The sequence below is a fragment of the Arvicanthis niloticus genome, chromosome 23, assembly GCF_011762505.2.
Source record: "Arvicanthis niloticus isolate mArvNil1 chromosome 23, mArvNil1.pat.X, whole genome shotgun sequence".
Classification (NCBI taxonomy): domain Eukaryota; kingdom Metazoa; phylum Chordata; class Mammalia; order Rodentia; family Muridae; genus Arvicanthis; species Arvicanthis niloticus.
Genome location: NC_133430.1, coordinates 3426452 through 3448902, shown reverse-complemented (window position 1 = coordinate 3448902; position 22451 = coordinate 3426452). Strand labels below are relative to the sequence as shown.

The 22451-nt window shown below is 39.0% G+C and overlaps 1 protein-coding gene and 1 pseudogene across 2 annotated transcripts in view; one reads left to right on the top strand and one right to left on the bottom strand.

The window, feature by feature from the left end:
* Window positions 1–22451, top strand: part of Esyt2 (extended synaptotagmin 2) — a 90613-nt gene that overhangs the window by 14038 nt on the left and 54124 nt on the right. For both annotated transcript variants that reach the window (XM_076920948.1, XM_076920947.1), the window contains exons 2-4: window positions 18734–18775; window positions 19696–19830; window positions 21715–21791. In XM_076920948.1, the coding sequence (XP_076777063.1) occupies window positions 18734–18775; window positions 19696–19830; window positions 21715–21791 (254 nt within the window). The remainder of the gene's footprint in view (window positions 1–18733; window positions 18776–19695; window positions 19831–21714; window positions 21792–22451) is intronic.
* LOC143436597 (small ribosomal subunit protein uS8 pseudogene) lies at window positions 1770–2157 on the bottom strand (annotated as a pseudogene).

Here is a 22451-nt window from a genome sequence, read left to right as displayed (position 1 = left end):
ATGTTGCTACGAGAATGGTCCATCAAACCCCACTTGGAACATCAACCAATCTCCTAGTTCAAAGTTCCAAAGTCTTTATACTTCTCACAAAAAGGAAACGGTATGGCCAGGTCTGTCAGAGCTCTCGGTATGGAATTCTATTTTTGTTACTTTGCTATTGTCGTGAGAAAACATTATCACTATGACAACTTATAAAAATAATCATTTAACATGAGGCTCATGATTTCTGGTGTAATCATAACATTTTGAGTCCGTAGCATTTTGGCAAAGAGCATGACGGCAGGCAGGCAGGCAGGCAGGCAGGCAGGCAGGCAGGCAGGCAAGCAAGCAGGCAAGCAAGCATGGCACTGGAGAGGTAGCTGAGAGCTTATGTCCTGAGACACAGCCACCAGGCTGAGAAAGAAAATTAAATATGAATAGCATGGGTTTTTTTGAACTCTAGTGATACACCTCCTCCTATAAGACCACACCTCCCAGTCCTTCCCAAACAGTTCCACCAACTAGGAGCCAAGCAGTCAGGTCTGTGAACCAATGGAGACCATTCTCATTCAAACCACCACAGTTACTCCCACAACATTCTTGCCACTATTGATCCTGTGGACATGCCATGCCAAGCTAGTTGTTATAGCTCACAGGGTTCAAAGCTAGGTAAGACTGATGATTACTTTTCTTCTCCAGTAGCATGCATGAGACCTTCCACCACTATGAAAGCTAACTAGAAAGGATAAAGCTTCAGGATGAATACCAGCTTATTTTCTCCATGTTTTGTGATTGAAGTTACATGGTATCATTTTCCTAACGGTTGAATAATACACCATCTAGTAAATGTACTACATTTCCACTATACATTCATTGTCTGTTTCTTGGATGTTGTTAAGGAGAAGCCATGAAGCTGGATGAGCAGGTACCATTGTAGTAAGATAGAGTCCTTTGAATGTTTGCTCAAGGATAGTAATGTTGATTTCAATGAGAAATGTCCCCCATCATTGTAGGCATTGAGCATATGGTCCCTAGTTGGTGGTTTTATGTGGGGAAATGTAGGAAATGTAGCCTTGCTGGATGAAGTACGTTAGGCTTTGAAAATATGTAGCCTCCCTGTCTTAGCTAGGGTTTCATCGCTGTGAAGAGATAGCATGGGTGCAGCAACTCTTTTAAAGGAAAATGTTTAATTGGGGCTGGCTTACAGTTCAGAAGTTCAGTCCATTATCACCATGGCGAAAAGCATGGCAGTGTGCAGGCAGGCGTGGTGCTGGAGAAGGAGCTGAGCGTTGTATGTCCTGATCCAAAGCCAGCAGGACAGAACTGGATTGAGTTCCCAGGATCTCGAAGCCCACCCCTTAGTGCTATACCTCTCCCATAAAGCCAGCCCACTACTCCAACAAGTTCACACCTCCTAACAGTGCTACTCCCTTTGGTCCACCTATTCAAATACGTGATTCTGTGGGGGCCATTCCTGTTCAAACCACCACACTCACCTATGTCCACTCTCTTCTTTGTGTTTGCATTTGAAGATGTAAGTTCTCAGATTCCTGCTCCTGCCTCGATTCCTGCCACTTGCCTCTTTTCACTGATGAACTCTTTCTAACCCCTCTGGAACCATAATCTCAAGGAAACAGCTTCCTTTTATAAACTGCTCCTGGTTATGGTGTTTTATCACAGCAACAAAAAAGTAACTAAATACAGTAGTTTAGTAGGATCATGTGATAGATCTCGTTCTACCTCTTTTTTTCCCCCACAGTCCATGAAGGCTTTTTATTTAGGTTTTACGTTTAAAAAAAGAATCCCAGGATTTTCCCTCCAGTATGTTTTTGCCTCTTCACGGTCCATAGTGCCAGCAGAGGTTGTCAGCACAATGAAACCAAACTGGCGTGATGGGAGCAGATTGTTCTGCCATTTTTCTAGGTCTTTGAGTTGAACATCAAATCTAGGGCTTATAACTGCACACTTGTCTAACCTGCCTGTGAGGTTCACAGTGATCTTCCCAGCCCTGTGATCATCAGTGATCTCGAATTAACCAAGGCAGCCATGCTTCATCATCACAGCTAAGAACTGAATAATGACTTTAGAACACAGCCTGATGAGGACCTGGCGTTTGCCTCTCTTTTCAGCGTTGTTGATGGTCTTGCGAGCATCCGCCAGAACATTCATTTGCACCATGGTGACCGAGAGGGAAGATGGCAGAAAGATAGTAGGAGGGGCAAACGGTCGGAGTTATCTCTTTTTAGCTTTTTGCGCAACCTTTATACTGATTTACATATTGTTTGAACTAGTTTGCACCAATACTAGCAAGGAATACGTTTCTTTTTCCAACTTTTTTTTTTTTTTAATTTATTTAATCTTAGCCATTCTGATCAGGGTAAGATGAAATCTTAAAGTAGTTTTAATTTGCATTTCCCTGATGGCTAATGTCCTAGCTAGTTTTATGTCAACTTGACACAAGCTAGAGTCATGGGACAAGAGGGAACCTTAATTGAAAAATTGCCTCTATGAGATAGGGTTGTAGGCAGACCTGTAGGACTTTTTCTTAGTTAGTGACTAACTGGGGAGAGTCCATTGTAGGTGGGGCCACCACTCAGCTGGTGGTTCAGAGTGCTGTGAGAGGCCATGGCTCCTGCTGTATATGTAGGGGAAGATGACCCTGTTGGGCATAGGTGGGAGAGGAAGTCCTTGGTGGTGAAGGCTGGATGCCCTGGTGTGTGGGAATTTGAGGGCAGGGAGGTGAGAATGGGTGGATGGGTGGGGGCACATCCTCATAGAAGCAGGAGGGGGGATTGGGGAAGGGGGATAGCATCTGAAATGTAAATAAAATAGCCAATAAAAAAAGTTTAAAAAACCAACAACAACAAAAAGAAAAGCAAGCAAGCAAGCAGGCTAAGCAAGCCATGAAGCAAGCCAGTAAGCAGCACTCTTCCATGGCCTCTCATCAACTCCTGCCTTCAGGTTCCTGCCCTGTTTGAGTTCCTGTGTTAACCTCTTGGATGATGACAGTGATGTGGAAGTTATATAAGCTAAATAAGCCGTTTCCTCCCCAAGTTGCTTTTGGTCATGGTGTTCCATCACAATAGAAACCCTGACCAAGACAGAAGTTGCATGTTTGAAAAAAATGTTTCTCACCTATTTGTTTTTCATCTTTTTCAAATTCTCTGTTTAGTTCCTTGTTCCAACATTTAATTAGAGTATTTTTTTCTTCATGTTTAGATTTTTAGTTCTTTCTGTAGAAACTGACCTTCTGTCAAATATAAAATTGTCCGCCCCCACCCCCACCCCCACACACTTAATAAACTGCCTCTTCCCTGGAATGAGACTGTTCTTTGTTGTAAAGAAGCTTTTTATTTCATGTGGTCCTATTTATCAGTTGTTAATGTCTACTCTACAGAGGTCCTATTCATAAAGCTTTTTCTTGTGCCTGTAATTTCAAGTGTATTCCCTACTTTCTTCTTTACCCAGTTCAGGGAATCAGGTCTTAAATTGATGCCTGAGGTTTATGCAGGGTGAGGGTTGAGTATCTGGTTTTATTCTGCATGTAGCTATCAGTTTAACCAGCATCAAGTGTTGAAGATAACATCTTTTCCCCAATGTGGATTTGTTTGTTTGTTTTGTTTTTGTCTCTTTGTAAAATAGTTAAGGACTTACATCCAGGTTCTTAATTCTGCTGTATTGATCAGTGTGCCTGTGATTATGCCAGTAATATGCTATTTTCATTGCTGTACATCTGTAGGATTAACTTAAAATCAAGGATGGTAACACCTCCAGCAGCTCTTCTGTTACTCACGGTTGGTTTGTCCGTCCTGGGTTAGTTTTGCTTCCAAATGAAATTTAAGATTATTTTCAGTTTCTGTGAAGGATCACCCTGGGATTTTGATAAGGACTGAATTAAATGTGTAGATTGATTGCTTTTGGTGTCAATTTCCATGGTGTGTGTTGTTATATACCCCATTTCATCTCTAATTTTGTTAATTTGGATCTTCTTTCTCCACTGTTTAGTTAATTTGGATAAGGGTCAATTTTATTGATTTTTTTTCTCAAATCAACTGTTTCATTAATATTTGTATTTTTTGTTTTTGTTTTCTTGTTTTACTTATTTTACCCCTGAGTGTGGTTATTTCCTGCCATCTACTCCTTTTGGGTTTGATTTCCTCTGTTTTTCTAGAGCGAGTGTGCAGCTAAGTTGCAAATATGAGCTTTCTCCAGGCTTGTCTGTTTGTCTGTCTGTTTTAAATATAGTCAGTTAATGCTATGAACTTGCCTCTTAGAACTGCTTTCGTTGTGTCCCATAAGTTTCGGTTTGTTGTGTATTAATTTTCACCCAATTCTAGAAAGTGTTTAATTTACTAATTTCTGTCTTGATTCATTTTTCATTTAGTAGAAAGTTATTCAGTTTCCATAAGTTTTTCAGGTTTCTCTTGTTTCTGTTGTTGATGCCTGGCTTTAATCTGTGGCTGTCAGATAGAATGCAGGGTGTTATTTAGATTTTCTTGTATCTGTTGAGACTCACTGTGTGTTTGAATATATAGTTAGTTTTGGGGAATGTTCTGTGAGGTGCAGTGAAGAAGAAATGTTCTGTAAATATCTGTTAGGTTCATTTAGTTTATGACATCTCTTCCATTATTTCTGGGTTTTGTTTTTGTCTGCATGATCTGTTCTATTCATGAGAGTGGTGTATAGTGAGGTATTAAAGTCTCCCATTATCAGTGTGTGAGGATCAATATATGATTTAAGCTGTAGTAGTTTTTTTGTTTGTTTGTTTGTTTTAATAAACTTGTGTGCCTTGTGTTTGGGACGTAGATGTTAAAGAATTCGATCTCCTTTTGGTGGGTTTTTCTTTTGAGGAATATGTGGTGTCCTTCCCTGTCCATTCTGACTAGTTTTGATTTGAAGTCTATTTTGTCAGAAATTAGAATAGGTATATCTGCTTGTTTCTTAGTTCCATTTGCTTGGAATAGATCCTCCCACTCTTTAGCTGAAGAGTGGTGACTTTCTTTGATTGTGAAGGGCACTTCTTGGAAGCAACAAAAAGATGGGTCCTATACTTTTTTATGATTTCCTTTCTTTTTTATTCCAGTCAGTTACTCTGTATTTCTTCATTGGGAGTTTGAGACCATTAATATTAATAATTTTTATTGAACAATGTATATTAATTCCTGCCATTTCATTATAGTGGTGATGTTTTTTGTTTTTGTTACCTGATCTAGAGTTGTTTATTCTCATTCTTTCTTGGATGTGTTTTATCTTCTTTTCAAACTGAAGTTTTTCTTCCAGCATCCTCTGTAGAGTTTACTTAGTGGTCATGAATTCCTTAAGTCTGATTTTATTATGGAGAGTATTTCTTCAGTCCCAATAGACAGTTTTGCTGTAATACTCTGAGTTGCTTCTGTAATCTTTCAGAATTTGTAGAACACTGTTCTAGACCCTGCTGGCTTTTCTAGTCTCTACTGAAAAGTTGGCTGCCATTCAATGGACTGTCTTTTATATGTGACATGGATGTCCTCTCTTGCAGCTTTCAATCTTCCTTCTTTGTTTTGTGATTATTATATGATGTGGGAGGTTCTTTTCTGATTCTGTTTGATGTTCTGTATGTTTCTTGTACCTTAATATAGACATCTCTGCCCTTATATATTTGAGAAATCTATGATTTTTGTTAAAAGTATTTTCTATGCCTTTAAACTGGGTTTATTCCTCTATTCCTATGATATGTAGGTTTGGCCTTCAAAGAGTAAGCAAAAAGATTGTAAAAGCCAGAGGTGATGGAAAACTCCAAGAAAACAGTGACTTCCAGACCTCACAGGACTGATGTGCATGTGAACTCACAGACCTGACTGGGAGGCTCCATGCTGCTCCAGGGGAAGCTTTGCTTTCTATGTGTCTCATTCCACAGTTTGCAGCTGCCAGAGGTCACTGAGTCAGCATAAAATTCTTAGTCCCCATTCTATCACAGAATCTGCTTTGAGCTTTCTCAGTACAAAACCTTGCAAAAGCTCTAATTTGCTCTTTAGGGAACTAGAAGAATCTTATCTTTGGGAGCTTAAGAATTTATTGAGTTCCTTGTTAGAGAGGTAGCTTTCTTGGGCCCAGCTGTCTCAGACTTAAGCTCCTGTCTCCTTGTCTTTGAGATATGTCCCCTCCCTTAGCTTAGCATTTTCAGCCTCATTTATCTGGATTTCTCAACCTTTTAACCATACTCCAAGGAGAATAGCCACAGAGTGCTGACTCACCATGCTAACTGGCCCTTCCCTGGAGTTAGCATTCAAGTCCTTCTGTTTAGAAAACTCCTAACAGTGTTTTTGGGTAGACACACACACACACACACACACACACACACACAGAGAGAGAGAGAGAGAGAGAGAGAGAGAGAGAGAGAGAGAGAGAGAGAGAGAGAGAGAGAGACATAGACACCTGAGCTGTTCACTTGGATGTTTCATCTTTATTGTTTCACTGCACACTCTGTTGTGACATGACCAACATGGAAGATAATTGGGGGTTTATAGTAGTGGGGTTCTCTTTTTCACTTACCAGTAAGACTCACCTAGGTACCAAATAGATAATTAAATGTCTGATTAGTACTGAATTATACTAATAATTTATTTCTTGTTCTCTAGCAATCTTACTTGGTTCTATTAAGTTTTAGGCAGTACCTGATTAATAAACAGTGGTAAGATGAAACAGACTTAAGAGCTGGATTGTGGTAGGAATTGCACAATAGTAGTGAATGAAAAAAGCCTGTTTCTATCTCAGGTTTTGGCACCAGATGAATGAAAAATTATAAAAAAGGAGATAAAAAGAAATAAACAAAGGGAAGATGTGACTGGTCTTAGGTGGGTGAGAAAGTTTATTGTAGGTAAAAAGGAGAACATAACCAGAGGCTGGGGCATCTGGGAGAGAGGAAAAGGGAGAGCCATACCAGGAGGCCAGGAATGTAAAGGGCAGATGAAAAGACCAGGTAACCAAAATGGTTTGATTATATAGGGAAGGGCAGCACAGCTCCTGGGCTAGAGAAGTTTAGGGTAAGGGACTGGGTATGCTAGCCAAAATCTCTAATAGGTAGGGACTTAGGGATGCAGGGAGAACATGGCTACCAGCTCCATTTTGATATGTTAAATAGGTACTTCAGCAATTTGTCTCAGGGTTTAAGAGTTAATAAATAAGGTGTGTTTGATGTCAGTTATTCAGTTAAAATGGCTAAAATGATCATTTACGTTACACATGTTTAATCACAGTATTTTTAAAAAGATCAGTATATTCCTAAACAAAAATAAAAAAATAGTGTTGTGATTTGGATGAGAATGGTCCTCATAGATTTGAATGTTTAATCACCAGTTAGTGGAACTGTGGGAAGGATTAGGAGGTGTATTGGTCAGGATTCTCTAGACAAATAAAACTTACAGCATGAATTTATATATAGATGTAGGAAGGAGATTTAGTAGAGTGACTTACAGTCTGTGATTCAGAATGTACAACAATGTCATTTACCAGTAGAAAGTCCAAGAATTCAGAAGTTGTTCATCCCGTGAGACTGGGTGTTCTAGTACACAGGAATTGCAAAGAATGCCAGTGAAGGAATGGACTTGGCAGGGAGAGTGAGGGCAACAGGCATAGAACAACATAAAATGAATCATAATGCAGAAAGTCCCTAAGAATGTAACACACAGAGACAAAAAAAACCCCAAAAGTTACAGAATGAAGGACACTGATTGTAGCAATCCACTCAGCTGTGGTAGAACTAGAACTGTGTCAAGCAGCTGTGATGGTTTTATGACTTTCCAGTGGATGTGCTGGAGAAGACTACTGACTAACAGGGCAGACTGCAGGACATTGTGCTACACAGAAGGTCAGTCTCAGAGGGACCCAAATGTGTGGTTCTACATACATGTTGTTCTCAAGATGGTGAGAGTGTAGAAATACAGGACAGATTAATGTTTACCAGCAATGGTAGGGGACAGTGAAAGGGGTGCATGTGTAAAGGAGCATGCAGGGGGACCATTTAAGGAGTTTGGAAAGTTCTGTGCCTTGCTTTTGGTGGTAGCTACACTTGATGAATAGGTAAGAGAGCTGGCATTTTATTTCCTGCCTTTCTTGTAGTAATAGCCATTGGGGAAGTGCTTTTGTAACCTCTATAATTATTTAAAAACAAAAACCTTTAGGGGTGATTTTGAGCTCTTAAAGCACAGCATTTCTGATGTGTAGATTTTTTTTTCACCCAACAACTAATTCTCGGTAAGCAGTATCTAGGTTTTCTATAATTCAGTTCTACAGTGGTATTACTCAGAGTTAGTGGCAGACCTCACAAGTTTAAGGCCCCAAGTTAATCCACGGGATTAACCAGCTTCAAATACCAGTTGCCAATTGGGTGCCCAGCCTGCTCACATTACTTCCCATCCAGCTCTTATGTTCAGGGTTCTTAAACAAAACAAAACAAACAAAAAACCCAAGCAAATCTCTCTTCCTGACTGATAATTTTCTAAAATGGCTCATAGAACTTAGAAAAGTATATTTTATTTATTTTCATTGGTTTCTCTCAGAGAATATGTTGCAGGAACAGCCTGGCAGAAGAGATATATTTGAGACAGATATTGAGGTGTGGCATGGAATCTCTTTGTTCTCTCTACACACACCACTCTTCCAGCATCCCTGTGTGTTTATCAACCAGAAGCTTTCTGGACCCAGAAATGGCTTTTCCCATCTAGAAATGGCACTAGTATATAGGCAGGACTGACTTCATCACTGGCCTTTGGGTATTATTTTGGCCCCAACCCTCTAGTTTCAGAGGTTGGGAGTGGAGCTGGAAGCCCCAGCTCTCTAGGTCTGTTTGGACATTCTAGTGCCCAGTGTTCCTGGAGCTTTTTGAAAACCTACCAAGAGTCAGCTGTCCTAGTTACTTTTCTATTGCAATGTCAAAACACTGTGATCAAGACAACTTATAAAAGAAAGCAATTAATTGGGGGCTTGTTATATTTTAAGAGGATTAGTCCATGAAAGAAATGGCAAGAGAGCATGGCAGCAGGCAGGCTTGGAGCTGGGAAAGAGGCTGAGAACTCTTATCTGATCCACAGCCATGATGAGAGAGAGAGAGAGAGAGAGAGAGAGAGAGAGAGAGAGAGAGAGAGAGAGAAGCACACGAGAACTCAGGAGAGGGAGGAGGGAAAGGACAGTTAACAAAAAATGAGGTGGGTTTTTGAAATCTCAAAGCCGACACCTCCTCTACCAAAACCATACCTCTTAATCCTTCCTAAACAGTTCCACTACCTGTTCCACCATTTCTGTTGACCAAGTATTTAACTATACTCACCCAATGGGGGGTGAGTCTCAGTTAAATTACCATACCACTCAATTAGAACAGAAGATGCTTCTGTTTATGAAATACCACCCAGAACATTCCATGGGATTTAGGAGGTGTCAGGGACTAGCAACAAAAGCCAAGTATCTATTTTTCAATTCTATTGCAATGCTCTTATGATCTAATTCTGGTTTCTATATGCAATTATGCATGCATCATGAATAGACTACCAAATTTTCAGTAAAAATTGAAGTGAATTAAGAAATTGATCAAGAGATATATAAACTTTTATTATTTTTTCCCTGAAGTTGAAGTTTGGTCATTATTTAGTATTCCTTTTGTTGTTGTTGTTGTTAGTCTTTGGCTTTTGAGACAGGATCTCACTCTATACCCTGGCTGTCCTGGAACTCACTATGTAGAACAGGCTGGCCTTGAACTCTTAAGAGATCCACGTGCCTCTGTGTCCTGAGTACTGGGATTAAGTACTGGAATATGCCATCATACCCATATCCTATTTTTTTAAGATCTATTTTTATTTATGCACATATGTGTATATCCTGAATCTGTACATCACAGTGTGTGTGTATATATATATATCTGTAGAGGTCAGAAGGGGCTATCAGTTCCCTGAAACTGGAGGCACAGTATTGGGCCACTCTATGTGGGTGCTGGCAATCAAACCCAAGTTCTCTAGAAGATGAGCCAGTGCTGTTAACCACTGAGCTATCAGAGTCTAGCTCCTGTAGAACTTAACCTTAATGTAACTTCTGATTGGGACACTGCTGTGCTTTCTTGTTGCGTATCTTAATTCTAAAGGATCTTAATCCCATTTTCATAATTATACATATATATTTATGACAAAGCTGAATTTATTACAAAGAAAATGTGTGGTGCTACAATTGCATATCCGTCTTCTGATTCATTCTAGTCAAAACATAAGTGTGTCCAGTTGCCTAGCAGTATTGGATTTGGATTTTTAAGAACCAACCAGATTTTCTGTGTTGAAGACAGGCTTACTATTTTTGGATTCATCTTAACATGTGATATTGATGTAGCTGATGCCAAAATCCCAGTTTAAATCGGGATTATCAAATAACTGTGTGACTTTCTGTTAGTAGTGACAAAAGGATGTCTAAAGATTTTGAAAATTTTGTTAAAATATGCTTTAACTTAAAAAAAAAAAGTCACTCTTGGACATGTGTTTACATGTGAGGCGTTAAGCACATCATTACATGGCTGAGTTGGTGCCCTTGGCTGTAAGCTGTCACTGTGTTGATTCTACCATTGAATATCATCAATCCTGGTTTACTTAGATTTTGCTTTCATGCCATACATATGATGAAACATAAAATTCCTTAAAAACAAGCATTTGTCTGAATTATGTATGCCAGATGTACATATGAAATTCAGTGTACTATCTGTTACTAAAATACAAGAGTTGGTTTTCACCCAAGCATGTTGGCACAAACTTATAATCCAGCACTTAGAAACTAAAGCAATTGGATCACAACTTTGAGTCAGCCTGAGCTATATAGTGAGAGCCTTCCCCCTGAGTATAATTGGCTTTCAGATATTTTATACATCTTGTAAAACTATACTAGGAGTCACCTAGTTTAAAATTCTACTCTGTTTTCTTAAAATAGGTATCTGTCATTCATATAACAAAGACAGTGAATTAGCAAAGATGAATACTTATTAGGCAAATGGCTTTGGACAAACTGGTATACACCAGACACCTTCTCTCTGTTACCTCCTGTTCCTCCTTCAGCTATCAGGAGTCAGAACTACACCTTCCTCCCAAGCTCAGCCTGCTGGCCTTCTTAAGCAGGTTCTTGATTCAGACCTTTGCAGTTTACAATAAGATAGGAAAGTCAAATTTTTACTTTAAGTCTGTCGGCCCCACTTTGTGAGAATACAGTAGAGTGATTGTGGTCACCTATGTCCTTTTAATGGTGTTTACATGCCTTAGTGAAATTTATCCTAAGTAGCTAAGCACCAAGGAGAGCATTTTGAATGTTCTGGTTTGGAAACAGTCTGAAAAATATGTTTAGTGTGTCAGGTTACATGCTTATAGTGACCAAAGTCTACATCACCATGACACAAACCACTAACAAAAATTATAACCTTGTGGATTAAAAAAAAATTATTTATTATTTTATGTGTATGGATATTTTGTCTGCTTGTGTGTTTGCTGTTTTTCTCCAAGGCCCTAGATCTCTGTTTCTTTTCCTGTCTGGTGCAGCCCACAGGACACAGAGAGATGCACATGGCTTCTTACATCTTTTGCACCTGGAAAGCACAGGGAAGAGAATTTCAGATGTTGGGTTACTTGTATGCCAGCCGGGAAAGCAAAGGAAGGAAGATTTCCTATGCTTCCACTGGTAGCTTGACCTCTCATCTTTAATAGTTCCAACAATAGTTCTTGAGCAGCCTTTCTGTCTTGGCCTCCTTATTACTGGAATTATTGGTGTGAGACACCAAACTCTACTCCTCTAGGCTGCTTTGTTATATAGATAAATATTTTGGGCATTTTTAACTTTCTTTAAGCACCCCTTAAATTTGCATAGATTTTAAGACTGGTTTATATGCAGGCAAAATTTATTAACTATTTAAAATATGAAAAAATTTCTAGTTAGCATCTTATCAAACTAAACTCTCTGTGTCTAGGCCCTGTTGGAATGAGCCTGGAGTATGCAGTGTGCTTCTAAATGCAAGTATACTTCCACAATTATAGATTTCCTGAAAGACGTATAGTATACTTAGTAAGGTACAGGTATCTTAAAACGCAGGTATCCATTGACCTAAAATATTCTTTTGTGTTGTATCTATGAAAGATGAGGAGTCTTGAGGGCTAGGGAGATAGAAGTTAGGTGCACTTCTAGAGGACCCGAGTTTGGTTCTAACATGGGATGACTCCCAGTTGCCTGTAACTTCAGCTTCTTCTGACCTCCATAGATCCCTACACACATAGCATATTACAGACACAGTATATACATATGAATAAAAATATTAAGGAAAAAAACCAAGAGTCTTAGGGTCTTTTTAAAAAACTCATAGTTCTGTTGACCTTGCTTGTCTCATTGTACTGGCTGTTTTTGTCTGTCAATTTGACACAGGTTAGTCATCAGAAAGGAAAAACCCTCAGTTGAGGAGATGCCTCCATGAGATCTAACTGAAATGCATTTTCTTAATTAGTGATCAGTGCGGGAGGGCTCAGCCCATTGTGGGTGGTGTCATCTCCGGGATGTGGCCCTGGTGCTTTGCCAAAGCAATAAAACCCTGACTAGAACAAGTTGGTACCAGCATAGCAGGGTATTACTGTGACAGGCCTGACCATGTTTGGGGGATGATTGTAGAAGGACTTTGGAACTTCAGGCTAGAAAAGCTGTTAAGATACTAAGAACTTCTAAAGTGAAACTTTTACGTTCCTGGGACAATTGATACTGGTGAGCTGGAGCTAAGAAAAGAGCACTGATTAAGAAGAGACAGCATCCCTGAGGTGAAATCTTCTGGGAAGTGTTTCCTGAAAGAACAGAGAAGCTGTGTTCCAGAGAGAGCTAAGTTTGTATCTTGTGTTGGCAGCCAGACTTAGTACTGTAAATGTCACCCTGGTGGTACTGGTTTTGAAGGGTTTTGAAGGCATGAATGGATCATGAAGAGTGTCTGAGGATTGGCTGTTGTGGGCGGGTTTTTGGCTACACTGCTTTGTGCTCCTAGCTGGTCGCACACTCACACCCACCCAGGAGCTATCTCGGATCCTTGAATGGAAAATACACACACCAGTTACTTTAAAGTGCTTTGGCTATCTCATAGGCTGGGCACTCCTAAACCTCCCCCTGCCACTCAGCTCAACTGGGGAAGTGGCCACTGGGCATATCCCTGAAAACACACATGGCCGTTTGGCTTTATCTCTTGCCGCTACTATGTCCCCTCGTTCTTCTCCCAGTCCTGGTGATTCTCCCTGCCTCCTACCCACACAACTCTAAGTATCCTGCCCCACGGCCAGCCATTGGCCACTGGCATCTTTATTGATAGATCAAGAGCCAGTTGGGGACAAGGTCCTTCAGTGTCCGGACACGTAGATTCGAAGCATTAGCACCAATCTTCAACACTTGGCACTCGGAGAGGCCAGGAGAGGCCACTGTTGAAGGTGCAGCTTCAGTGGCAGTTGAAGGCCCAGGAGTGAAGGGGTTATGTAGAGACGTTGAGGCATGGCACTATGATGATAGCCTGAGAGGTGATTGGTGAAAGTGCAGTCCAGTTGTAGCAGAAGATCTCAGCAGTTTTTAAATGCCAGTACCACAGGACAACTACCATGAACAGGAGCAGCAGTGGAGTTGAGCCAGCCAGAACATAGAAGACAAGCTGTGTATGCTACAAAAGGGCAGAGCTGGAGAAGTGACCCAGACCCTTTGGAGGAGCCCAGAAGATCAAGTCTGGATTCTAGACATTGGACACTCAGTTATTCATACTCTTGTTTAGTTTTGCTTGGTTCAGATTGCGACTATGTCCTAGTTCTTCCCTCTTGAAAAAGGTATTTAATCTAATTTTGATTTCTTATAGGAGCCCACAGCTGAAAAGCCTTGAACTTTTCAAAGAGATTTTGGATTTTTAGAGAGTCTAAAAATTTAATTTGTAAAGACTGTAATCAGTGAGTGAGGGTCCATTGTGGGTGGTGCCATCTCTGGGCTGGTGGTGCTGGGATCTACACAAAAGCAGGCTGTTTCGTTGTAACAATATAACCCAGACTAAGTTACTCATCTACTAACCTATTTTAAAGACTATGCTAGGAGGGCAGGGAAACAAAATAACTTGCTTAAATCTTTCTGTTTACATACTTTAGTAGGATCTTCCATATGCTATGGGATGGTTATTGCATTAAAATGGTATCTTAGTTAGGGTTGCTATTGTTGTGATGAAAGTCCATGACCAAAAACAACATGAGAGGAAAGGGTTTATTTTGCATATGCTTCCACATCACAGGTCATCATCTGGGAACATCAAGACAGGAACTTAGACAGGACAGGAACCTGAAGGCAGAAGCTATTGTAGAGGCCATGGAGGGGCACTGTTATGGCTTGATGTTCATGGTTTGTTCAACCTGCTTTCTTATAGAACTAGGGCCACCAGCCCAGGAATGGTACCACACACAATGGGCTCCATCCTCCCTCATCAATCACTAATTAAGAAAATGTCTTATATGCCTGCTTATAACCCTGTCGTGTGGGGGCAGTTTCTTAATTGGGGTTCTTTCCTCTCAGGTAACTCCAGCTTGTGTCAGTCAAGTTGGTCTAAAAATTAGTTGGCACAGATGGTGTGTGAACTTGTCACCCAGTTGTGTTCTAGGGCTTGAGATAGAGCAGTTGAAGTGTGAACAGAGGGCTCTGCTCATAGTCAGGCTGACGCCTGGTGTCAAACCCCAAACTCAGCTGCTGTGCCAGATAGTTGGCAGTCCTTGTCCTTGAAATGAAGAATGAGTAAAGTGATTTGGCCAATTTACCATTTGATTAATGGCATTTGGCTAGTAAAATGATAATTTTATTTAGCTTTTTAATTATTTATAGATACCAAATCAATAGGTTCAGCAATAACAGAATTAAATATGCATATCTTTTAATATTATATCTTGGAGCTTAATCCAGAGTTTTTTAAACAAGTGAAATGATGGGATTGATTTATACTGTGTGCTTCAACACCACTGATACCAATGGATCTTACAGCATATCTTGACCTTGCTTTCCCAGGAAAGTACTTGCTGTGCTATTTGTAGTTATAATTGCTTCTATATGTGTTTAGGGAATGGAAATTGTATGCTATCCTATGCAAATACTGATTATTAATGTTGGCTTTTAAGGGGTATGTTTGAAGAAAACATTTTAGTTCTAAATATTATTCAAAATTACGTTGTTAATGTTAAAAAATGAGAAAATAATTAGAAAAATTTGACTATAAATATATTTGCTCGAAGGACCTCAGAGTCCTCTGCATCTGAATTTTTTTGTCAGTCATTTAGTCTTTCAAAAGTTCTTTATGAGCATTAAATTAGGTATTCTAATTAGAGCTCCTGGCTGCAGTTAACATGTTCAGTTTTTGTGTACTTGGTTTAGCTTTTATACATAAAACAACTTGGTAATATCAATAGCATATTAGAATCCAAAATAAGCTTTTGGTCTTTTAAACATAGCACTAAAAGATTTTTTTGAGTAGTGTCGGCTCTTAGCTATGACAGAAACATGGGCAATAGCACAGGGATGATTTATGTCTCACAGAGATGATATGAAAGTTCATTTTATAATTGAAACTTTAAAATTAAGTAACTTTGTGATTTGAAAATTTTTAAATTTTTTACTTTTTACTTGGAGGATAAGATCACTTATTCTGTGTTTGTGCATTTTGTATGACTTGGTAACATACTTTATGTTATCTCTGTATCTTAGTGGGACCCTCACCGCCACCCTGTGTTTTTGCTGCTTTAAATTCTGTTTTGTGTAGAACAAATGTTTATGAATATGTATTAGAAACAGATTTTAAAGTTAGTGAAGAGAATTTAAAATTAAGAATCAGATGTACTTTCTTTAAATTTGATATATTTCCTTTCTTATTTCTTTGATAATTTGAAGTACTGGCTTGTTAAATAAAATCTCAGAATGATTTAGTGCCTTTGCAGTAATCTCAAGTAAACGCTAGCATTGTGGGTCAGCTCACTTGTTGCAGGCTTCTTTGAGCAGGTGGTTCTGTTACTTCCAGGAAGATAAGCACCTCGGAGAATCTCCTTCCTTCACACATTTCCCTGTCAGGCATTTGGATGATGCACTGTTGCCTGTACAGTAAAACTAGCCCTGCTTACCACAGCCAGGGCATGTCTTCCAGTGTGTCCATGTTCTTCCTTCCTTCTCCAGGTCGACCACAGAGACTTGTTCCTGGCTCAGTGCCTACTTTTGTGCTCTATGAATATATTTACATATATTTTATATATTTACATATTTACACACACGTACAGAGACACAAATATAAACACACACATATATAAACACGAACAATATTTTAAGATTCCATGGCCCCTATTAACCACTTTTTATTGGTTTGAAATCTGTCGTAGCTTGTATTACAGGACATAGTCCTTCCTTAAACTTTTTGAAGACATTATTGGAAGCCAGAAGTTCCTTTGATGGCATTTACAAATATGACTTAGTGTAGTGTACTGCCTGTCACGTTGTGACAAATGTTGACATACAGAGCATTGCAGCCCTGCCAGTGGAGGGCTGATTGGTCTTTAGGTTATGGTAAAGTGTTGTGTGGGAAGCTGCCAAAACTAAAGTGAGCTGGTTCTTAAGGAAGGGCTGGCAGGAGAAGGTGAGGAATAGCATCATTCTATGTCCACAGCCGTGGCTGCTCTGGCTGTACTCAACAGGATATATGAAGGTGGGGTCTTTAAGCTGTGACCCAGAGAAAATGTGACTGCACTGCCTTTGAAGCTCAAGCTAAGGAAGTTAAAATTATTTGATAAACACCCAGGCACTCAAAGTCTTCAGTAAGGTGACTTGAAAAGGAAGTTCCTGTTTTCTAGAATATTGTTCTGTTAGCTAAATTTAGTAGTTGGGAAGCCAGGCAATGAGAGGCCTTTGGGCGAAGCAGGTAAGGACAGAGATCAAAGGGCCAGTATATGCAGGAGTATATGCAGGAGTATATGCAGGAGTATATGCAGGAGTATATGCAGGAGCTAGGCCCTACAGAGGTGTCAGTGTGGTAGTCAGTCTGAAATTACAGAAAGTAGGGTACATCTACACTGCAGACAGAAGATACTTAATACTTGCCTTTTGATCTATCTGTTGCCTCCAGTGGTTGGTTGGTTTAGAGGGAAAATGTAGAATGGGAGAGAGCCTCACAGTAAATTAGAAGGATCTAAATACCTGCTTTAGTGCTCTGCCTGCCACTCACTGTCCCGATCCTGATTCGACTACTAAACTACTTCAAAGTAATGCAAAGAATGACAGTGTACTCTTGCAAATGAATTAATTTTGTGACCTAATTTGATACATCTAACAAGACTGCTCACCTCATTGTAACCATGAACTCTCATCCTGTCCCTTAGGGAAAATGCAGCCCTTTCTTTGTACACTTGGTTGACTTAGGTTAAAATTTGCCCCTTTCATGACAGAGCATAGCATTTGGAGTTAAGCAAATATGTACAGCAGTCCACTGACTCTGACCTTTTAGCTTGTTGAATGTTGTCTTCCCCAACTTCTAAGACATTGTCTCAATTTTGGAAGGCTTTTGCACCCCACCCTACCCCAACAAATTTATGCTTATCTAATTTAGAAATAACTATTTCTACTCATTCTATCTAGCATGTTTCATGGTTCAACTAGATATTCTTCATATTGTGTGGTTCAAGGGAAATAAAGCCTATCTGTGCTTGTTTGTAGACACAGAGGGAAGCCATAACACTGCAGCTTTACTACCCCTGCTATTTCCTCTTGCTGAGACCCCAGGGGGAACAGCCAGTCACTCAGGACTTACGAGAGCCAGTATAAGCTGTTGGTGATTAATGGCTTGATAATGACCTACCCTATGTCCAGGGATTGGCCAGACCCCATTTTCTGTTGTTTGTTTTCATAATCAAACTTGAGAAGTAGAGTTGGGTCCCAGAAACCTTGGAAGCCCCACGCCACCCCTCGAGACTATATAGTGCTCAGCTTCTGGTTCACTTTCTTTAGCCAGAGGACAGTGTTATTAGACTAGATTCTTTATAATTCAGGAAAGTTATATGCATCATATCTTCTCAGTCTCCAGTACAAAGTCTCTTGTGATCTGCTGTATCTTCAAATCCAAACTATGTGTGTCCTGTGCACTCTTCTTTTGAAAGCTCCCTTGTGGCCAAACACAGCCCTAGCTTTCTTTGAAAAAAAAAAAAAAAAAAAGTTTTATTTTAGCTTCAACAACAGAGAAAACATTCTTTATCTATTTTTAAAATAGGTTTCTTTTTGCATTTTCAATCACTTTCCCAGTATGTAGGCCTTGCCTGTGGAGAGCTATGATCACAGTATGCATTTGGGAGAGGGCGGCCTGGTGGAGGTGACCCTTGTATAGAAGTCATCTGGCTAAGAAGGGAAAACAAAAAGGAGAGATGGATTTTGAAGTCTGAGTCTAGATTTCTAGAAGAATGATGGGAATGATAATATTATTTTAACAGACATTTTTCTATACTCTGATGTTTCAAATGCCAAGGAATACCTACTTTGGTGGTGTAAGGCAGAGAAGGCTGTGGTAGTATTTGTGGTCCCCCAACCCTTTCCCTCCAGTATGTACCACACATTTTGCTTCCTTCTCTCTGAAACTGTGCCAAAGCATTAGAGCAGAGTGTTTTAAAGAACTTTTATATAAACACGAAATAGCCTATCGGTCATTTCGTTTATAATTGTCAGGAGTCATTAAGTCATGTGTGTGTGTTTTCTCTCTCAGGTTCATTTTCCAGACACTGAAAGAGCAGAGTGGCTAAATAAGGTAAGATTAGCATATTCCAAATATTTAGTGGGAATTAGAGGGCCAGAGACCATCTTCCCATATTTGGGAATTTGTGTTAGTATTGAGTTCAGATTGCAATGAGCAGGCTTCCACTCCCCAGAGGACTGTTGCAAATGGTGTCTGACTTTCTTTTAAGAACAAGAGCTGTGTCATCGACCTCAGAAGATTCATGCATGTGCTTGCATGGCATTGCCATCTGGCCTTATGTCTTCTTTCTTGAATAGAGGCTGCTCATATCTGCTTTATAGAAATCACAAGCAATCATTCTGGAAACATTATTATGAAGAGAAAAATAACTCCCAAGAAATTACCAATCTGTAATACCTTTTGGAGGATGTTTTGGTTTCAGTAAGCTTTAGGTTGAATCTCTCTTACCTTGTGTTTTCAGCATCTCTAAGACAATATGATAACCCTAGCTAGACAGGAATGACCCTATAGAACAAGTTAATATGTGGTTATTAAAATGCAAGAGTAGTTACTGAAGTCCATGCCATTTTTGTTGGGTTTAGTGTAGTTTTATTGTGGTATTGAGATCAAACTGAGGGCCTCACTTGTCAAGAGGCAAGTGAGTCACTGAGCCACAATTCCAGACCTCTCTAAAGCTTAAGTTTTCCCACAGTCAGTTGAAGCCATAGGACTTTTAATGACTATTAGATGTGCAGACATGGTTAAACAAATAGCTAAATAAAAGTAGTTTATTGTTGAAGTAAATAAATGCTTAATGTTTAGGACACATTTTGCAGGACTGATTTTTGAATAACAAGACCATTTCTCCTTTTGTTTTAGTTTTCAAAGGCAGACTCTAATAGACTATATGATTTTAATCTTTCTTAGTGACTCAACTACATTATGTATCATATATCATAGCAGTTACCTAACATGAGATCCTTTCTTTCCAGACTGTAAAGCACATGTGGCCCTTTATTTGTCAGTTTATCGAGAAGCTCTTTCGAGAAACTATAGAGCCAGCTGTGCGTGGAGCAAATACCCACCTCAGCACCTTCAGCTTCACGAAAGTGGATGTGGGTCAGCAGGTCAGTTCTCTCCTTCTTCAGTACCCTTCCTTATGCACAGTAGGATTGCTGAGAATGCATGGAACCACTCTAAGGCGCTGAAGGAAATCGTCCATTAGGAAGACCAATTAGAAAGTCGTCAAATTTCTTAGATTCTTCTTCCCAACAGTGTAGTCTGACTTTTCTTGCTTTTTTGGGACATGGGCTTGTTGCCTCACTCTCATTGTGCTATTCTTTATATTTTGTTGTTTCTTTTTTACTTTTTAAAAATCAATTTTTATTTTTGTTTACGTATGTATGTGTGTGTCTGTGTGAGAATATGAGTACGTACATGCAGGTGTTTGTGGAGGCCAGAGATGGTATCTGAGCCCCTAGAGATAGAGTTACAGGCAGTTGTACAAATGCCTAATGGGGGCAATAAGTACCAAAGTCAAGCCCTCTGGAAGAGCAACCGTGCTCTTAACCGCTAGCCATTTTTCCAGCCCTGTTTTGACTTTTTTTAAATAGTGACAATTTTAAATACAGTTTACTAGCCTTAACAAATGTACGTATGTATGTATGTATGTGTGTATATATGTATGTGTGTGTATCAGTGTATAGAGAAGTGCTCTCTTTCTGTATATACATACATATATGTATTTGTTTAAACAAATATTTTTATATAAATTATTGACTTTGATTTTGTTCGTATTCTTTGTTTTTCAGCATTTCCTAAAAGTTAGATGAGAAATCATTTCTTGATGCATATTTATTGTAGGAAATTTTATGATTAAATAAAAAGTTCTAGCATATGATAATTATTTTAAGACAACATTGGGTTTTTTGCATTTATATGTAGTATTACTTTTTAGAGTTTTTGACCATTTCATGCTTGTGTTGTATTTTATGTATGTATTGTACCATATTCATACCCTCATAACCTTCTCTATCCTATTCCCACTACTGTTGACACACTTTTTCTTTCCAACTAATTCCCTTCTCCTTTTATGTCTTTATCCCTCTCCCTCTCTTTCTCTTTCTGTGTGTCTATGTCTGTTATTTTGGCTTCTTGAGACAGTCTTGCTATGAAGCACAGGCTGTCCTTTCAATACAGCTTATAGACCAGGGAGATACTTCAGTGGTTCAGAGCTCCCCTAGAGGATCCAGGTTTGATTCCTAGAACCCATAACAATTAGTTTACTGTCACCTGTGGATCTAACTCAGAAGATCTGTTACTCTCTTATGGCCCCAGCTTGCACATAAGTAAAAATAAGTCTTAATTAAAAAGAAGTACAACGTATTTTATGATCTGTCTTTTGTGGTTGCATATTCAGTTGTCTGTAGCATATATTAGGTATTCTTTTGAGACAGAGAATCATTTTTTAGCCAAGATTGGTTTTGAACTGGCGATCCCATGTTTCAGCTACGTAAGTATTGTGGTTGTAGGCCTGCAGTATCACACTCAAAAGCACTTACCTTCTTTATCTACTCACAAGTCCAATTTTTGGGAAAATTTAAACTGAAAACTTGTAAAACATAAAATTTAAATAATGGAAAGTATTAATAAGGATAGAGTAGAAGAAACGGATCAGATTAAATCAAAAGAGATAAGAGATAAGGGTAAAGGGGGCTTCACAGTACAGGCAGATGTATTTATTACATGTACTAACACAGCACTGCCCATGTTACTGAGACCTCTTTCACTATGGTCGCTTCACAATAGTCTCACATGGATGCCACTATTATTTATATCTTACAGATAGAAAACTGAGAATACAAGCTAAATGAATTGTCAAAGTTAAACTGTGTTATAAAACCAGAATTATACTTGTAGTCTAATGCTTAAATCGTTGTTATTGTGTCTGCTGCTTTATTGTTTGCTTTTAAGCCTTTTTCTATTGTAAATTAAGCTATTTCTTGTTTCAGCCCCTTAGAGTCAATGGTGTTAAGGTTTATACTGAAAATGTAGACAAAAGACAAATTATTCTGGATCTTCAGATTAGGTAAGTTTTTATTTGTGTTATGTTTTTGCCATGGTTTCTGACATATAGTATTCATTTAGCAACATGTATAAGATGAAGGATAAAATAAATATCTTGGCTTTTCTTCATTGTAATTTGACTAAATTCTAGGTCTACATGTTAACAACCTTTGAGTTGCTAACAGTCTAGATAACCATCATTCATTACATGGAATGTGGCTGGAGAGCTGGCTCAGTGGTTAAGAGCACTTGCTACTCCTCTTCCAGACAGCCTGGGTTTGATTCTTGGCACCCACATAGCAGCTCACAACCATCTGTATCTCCAGCCCCAGGGAATCCAGTGGGCACATGCCAGGTACACAGACCTATGTGCAGGCAAAACACCCATACACATAAAAAAAATAAAAATTTTAAAAATATATTGATTAAAAGAAATTATTTACTCTGTAAGAAAACTATAATAAATAATTCTTATGAACCTTAATATAAAAATCCACAACAAAATATTAGCAAGGTAAATCTAGTAGCATAGACTATATACTATCAACAAGTAGAATTTATTTCCAGAATGCAAATGTGATTTGGATATGAAAACCAATCTGTAAAATACACTACTTTATTTTAAGAAGGAAGTGGTGTAGTGGGTAGACCACCTTCATGGTTATCTCCATTGATACAGAAG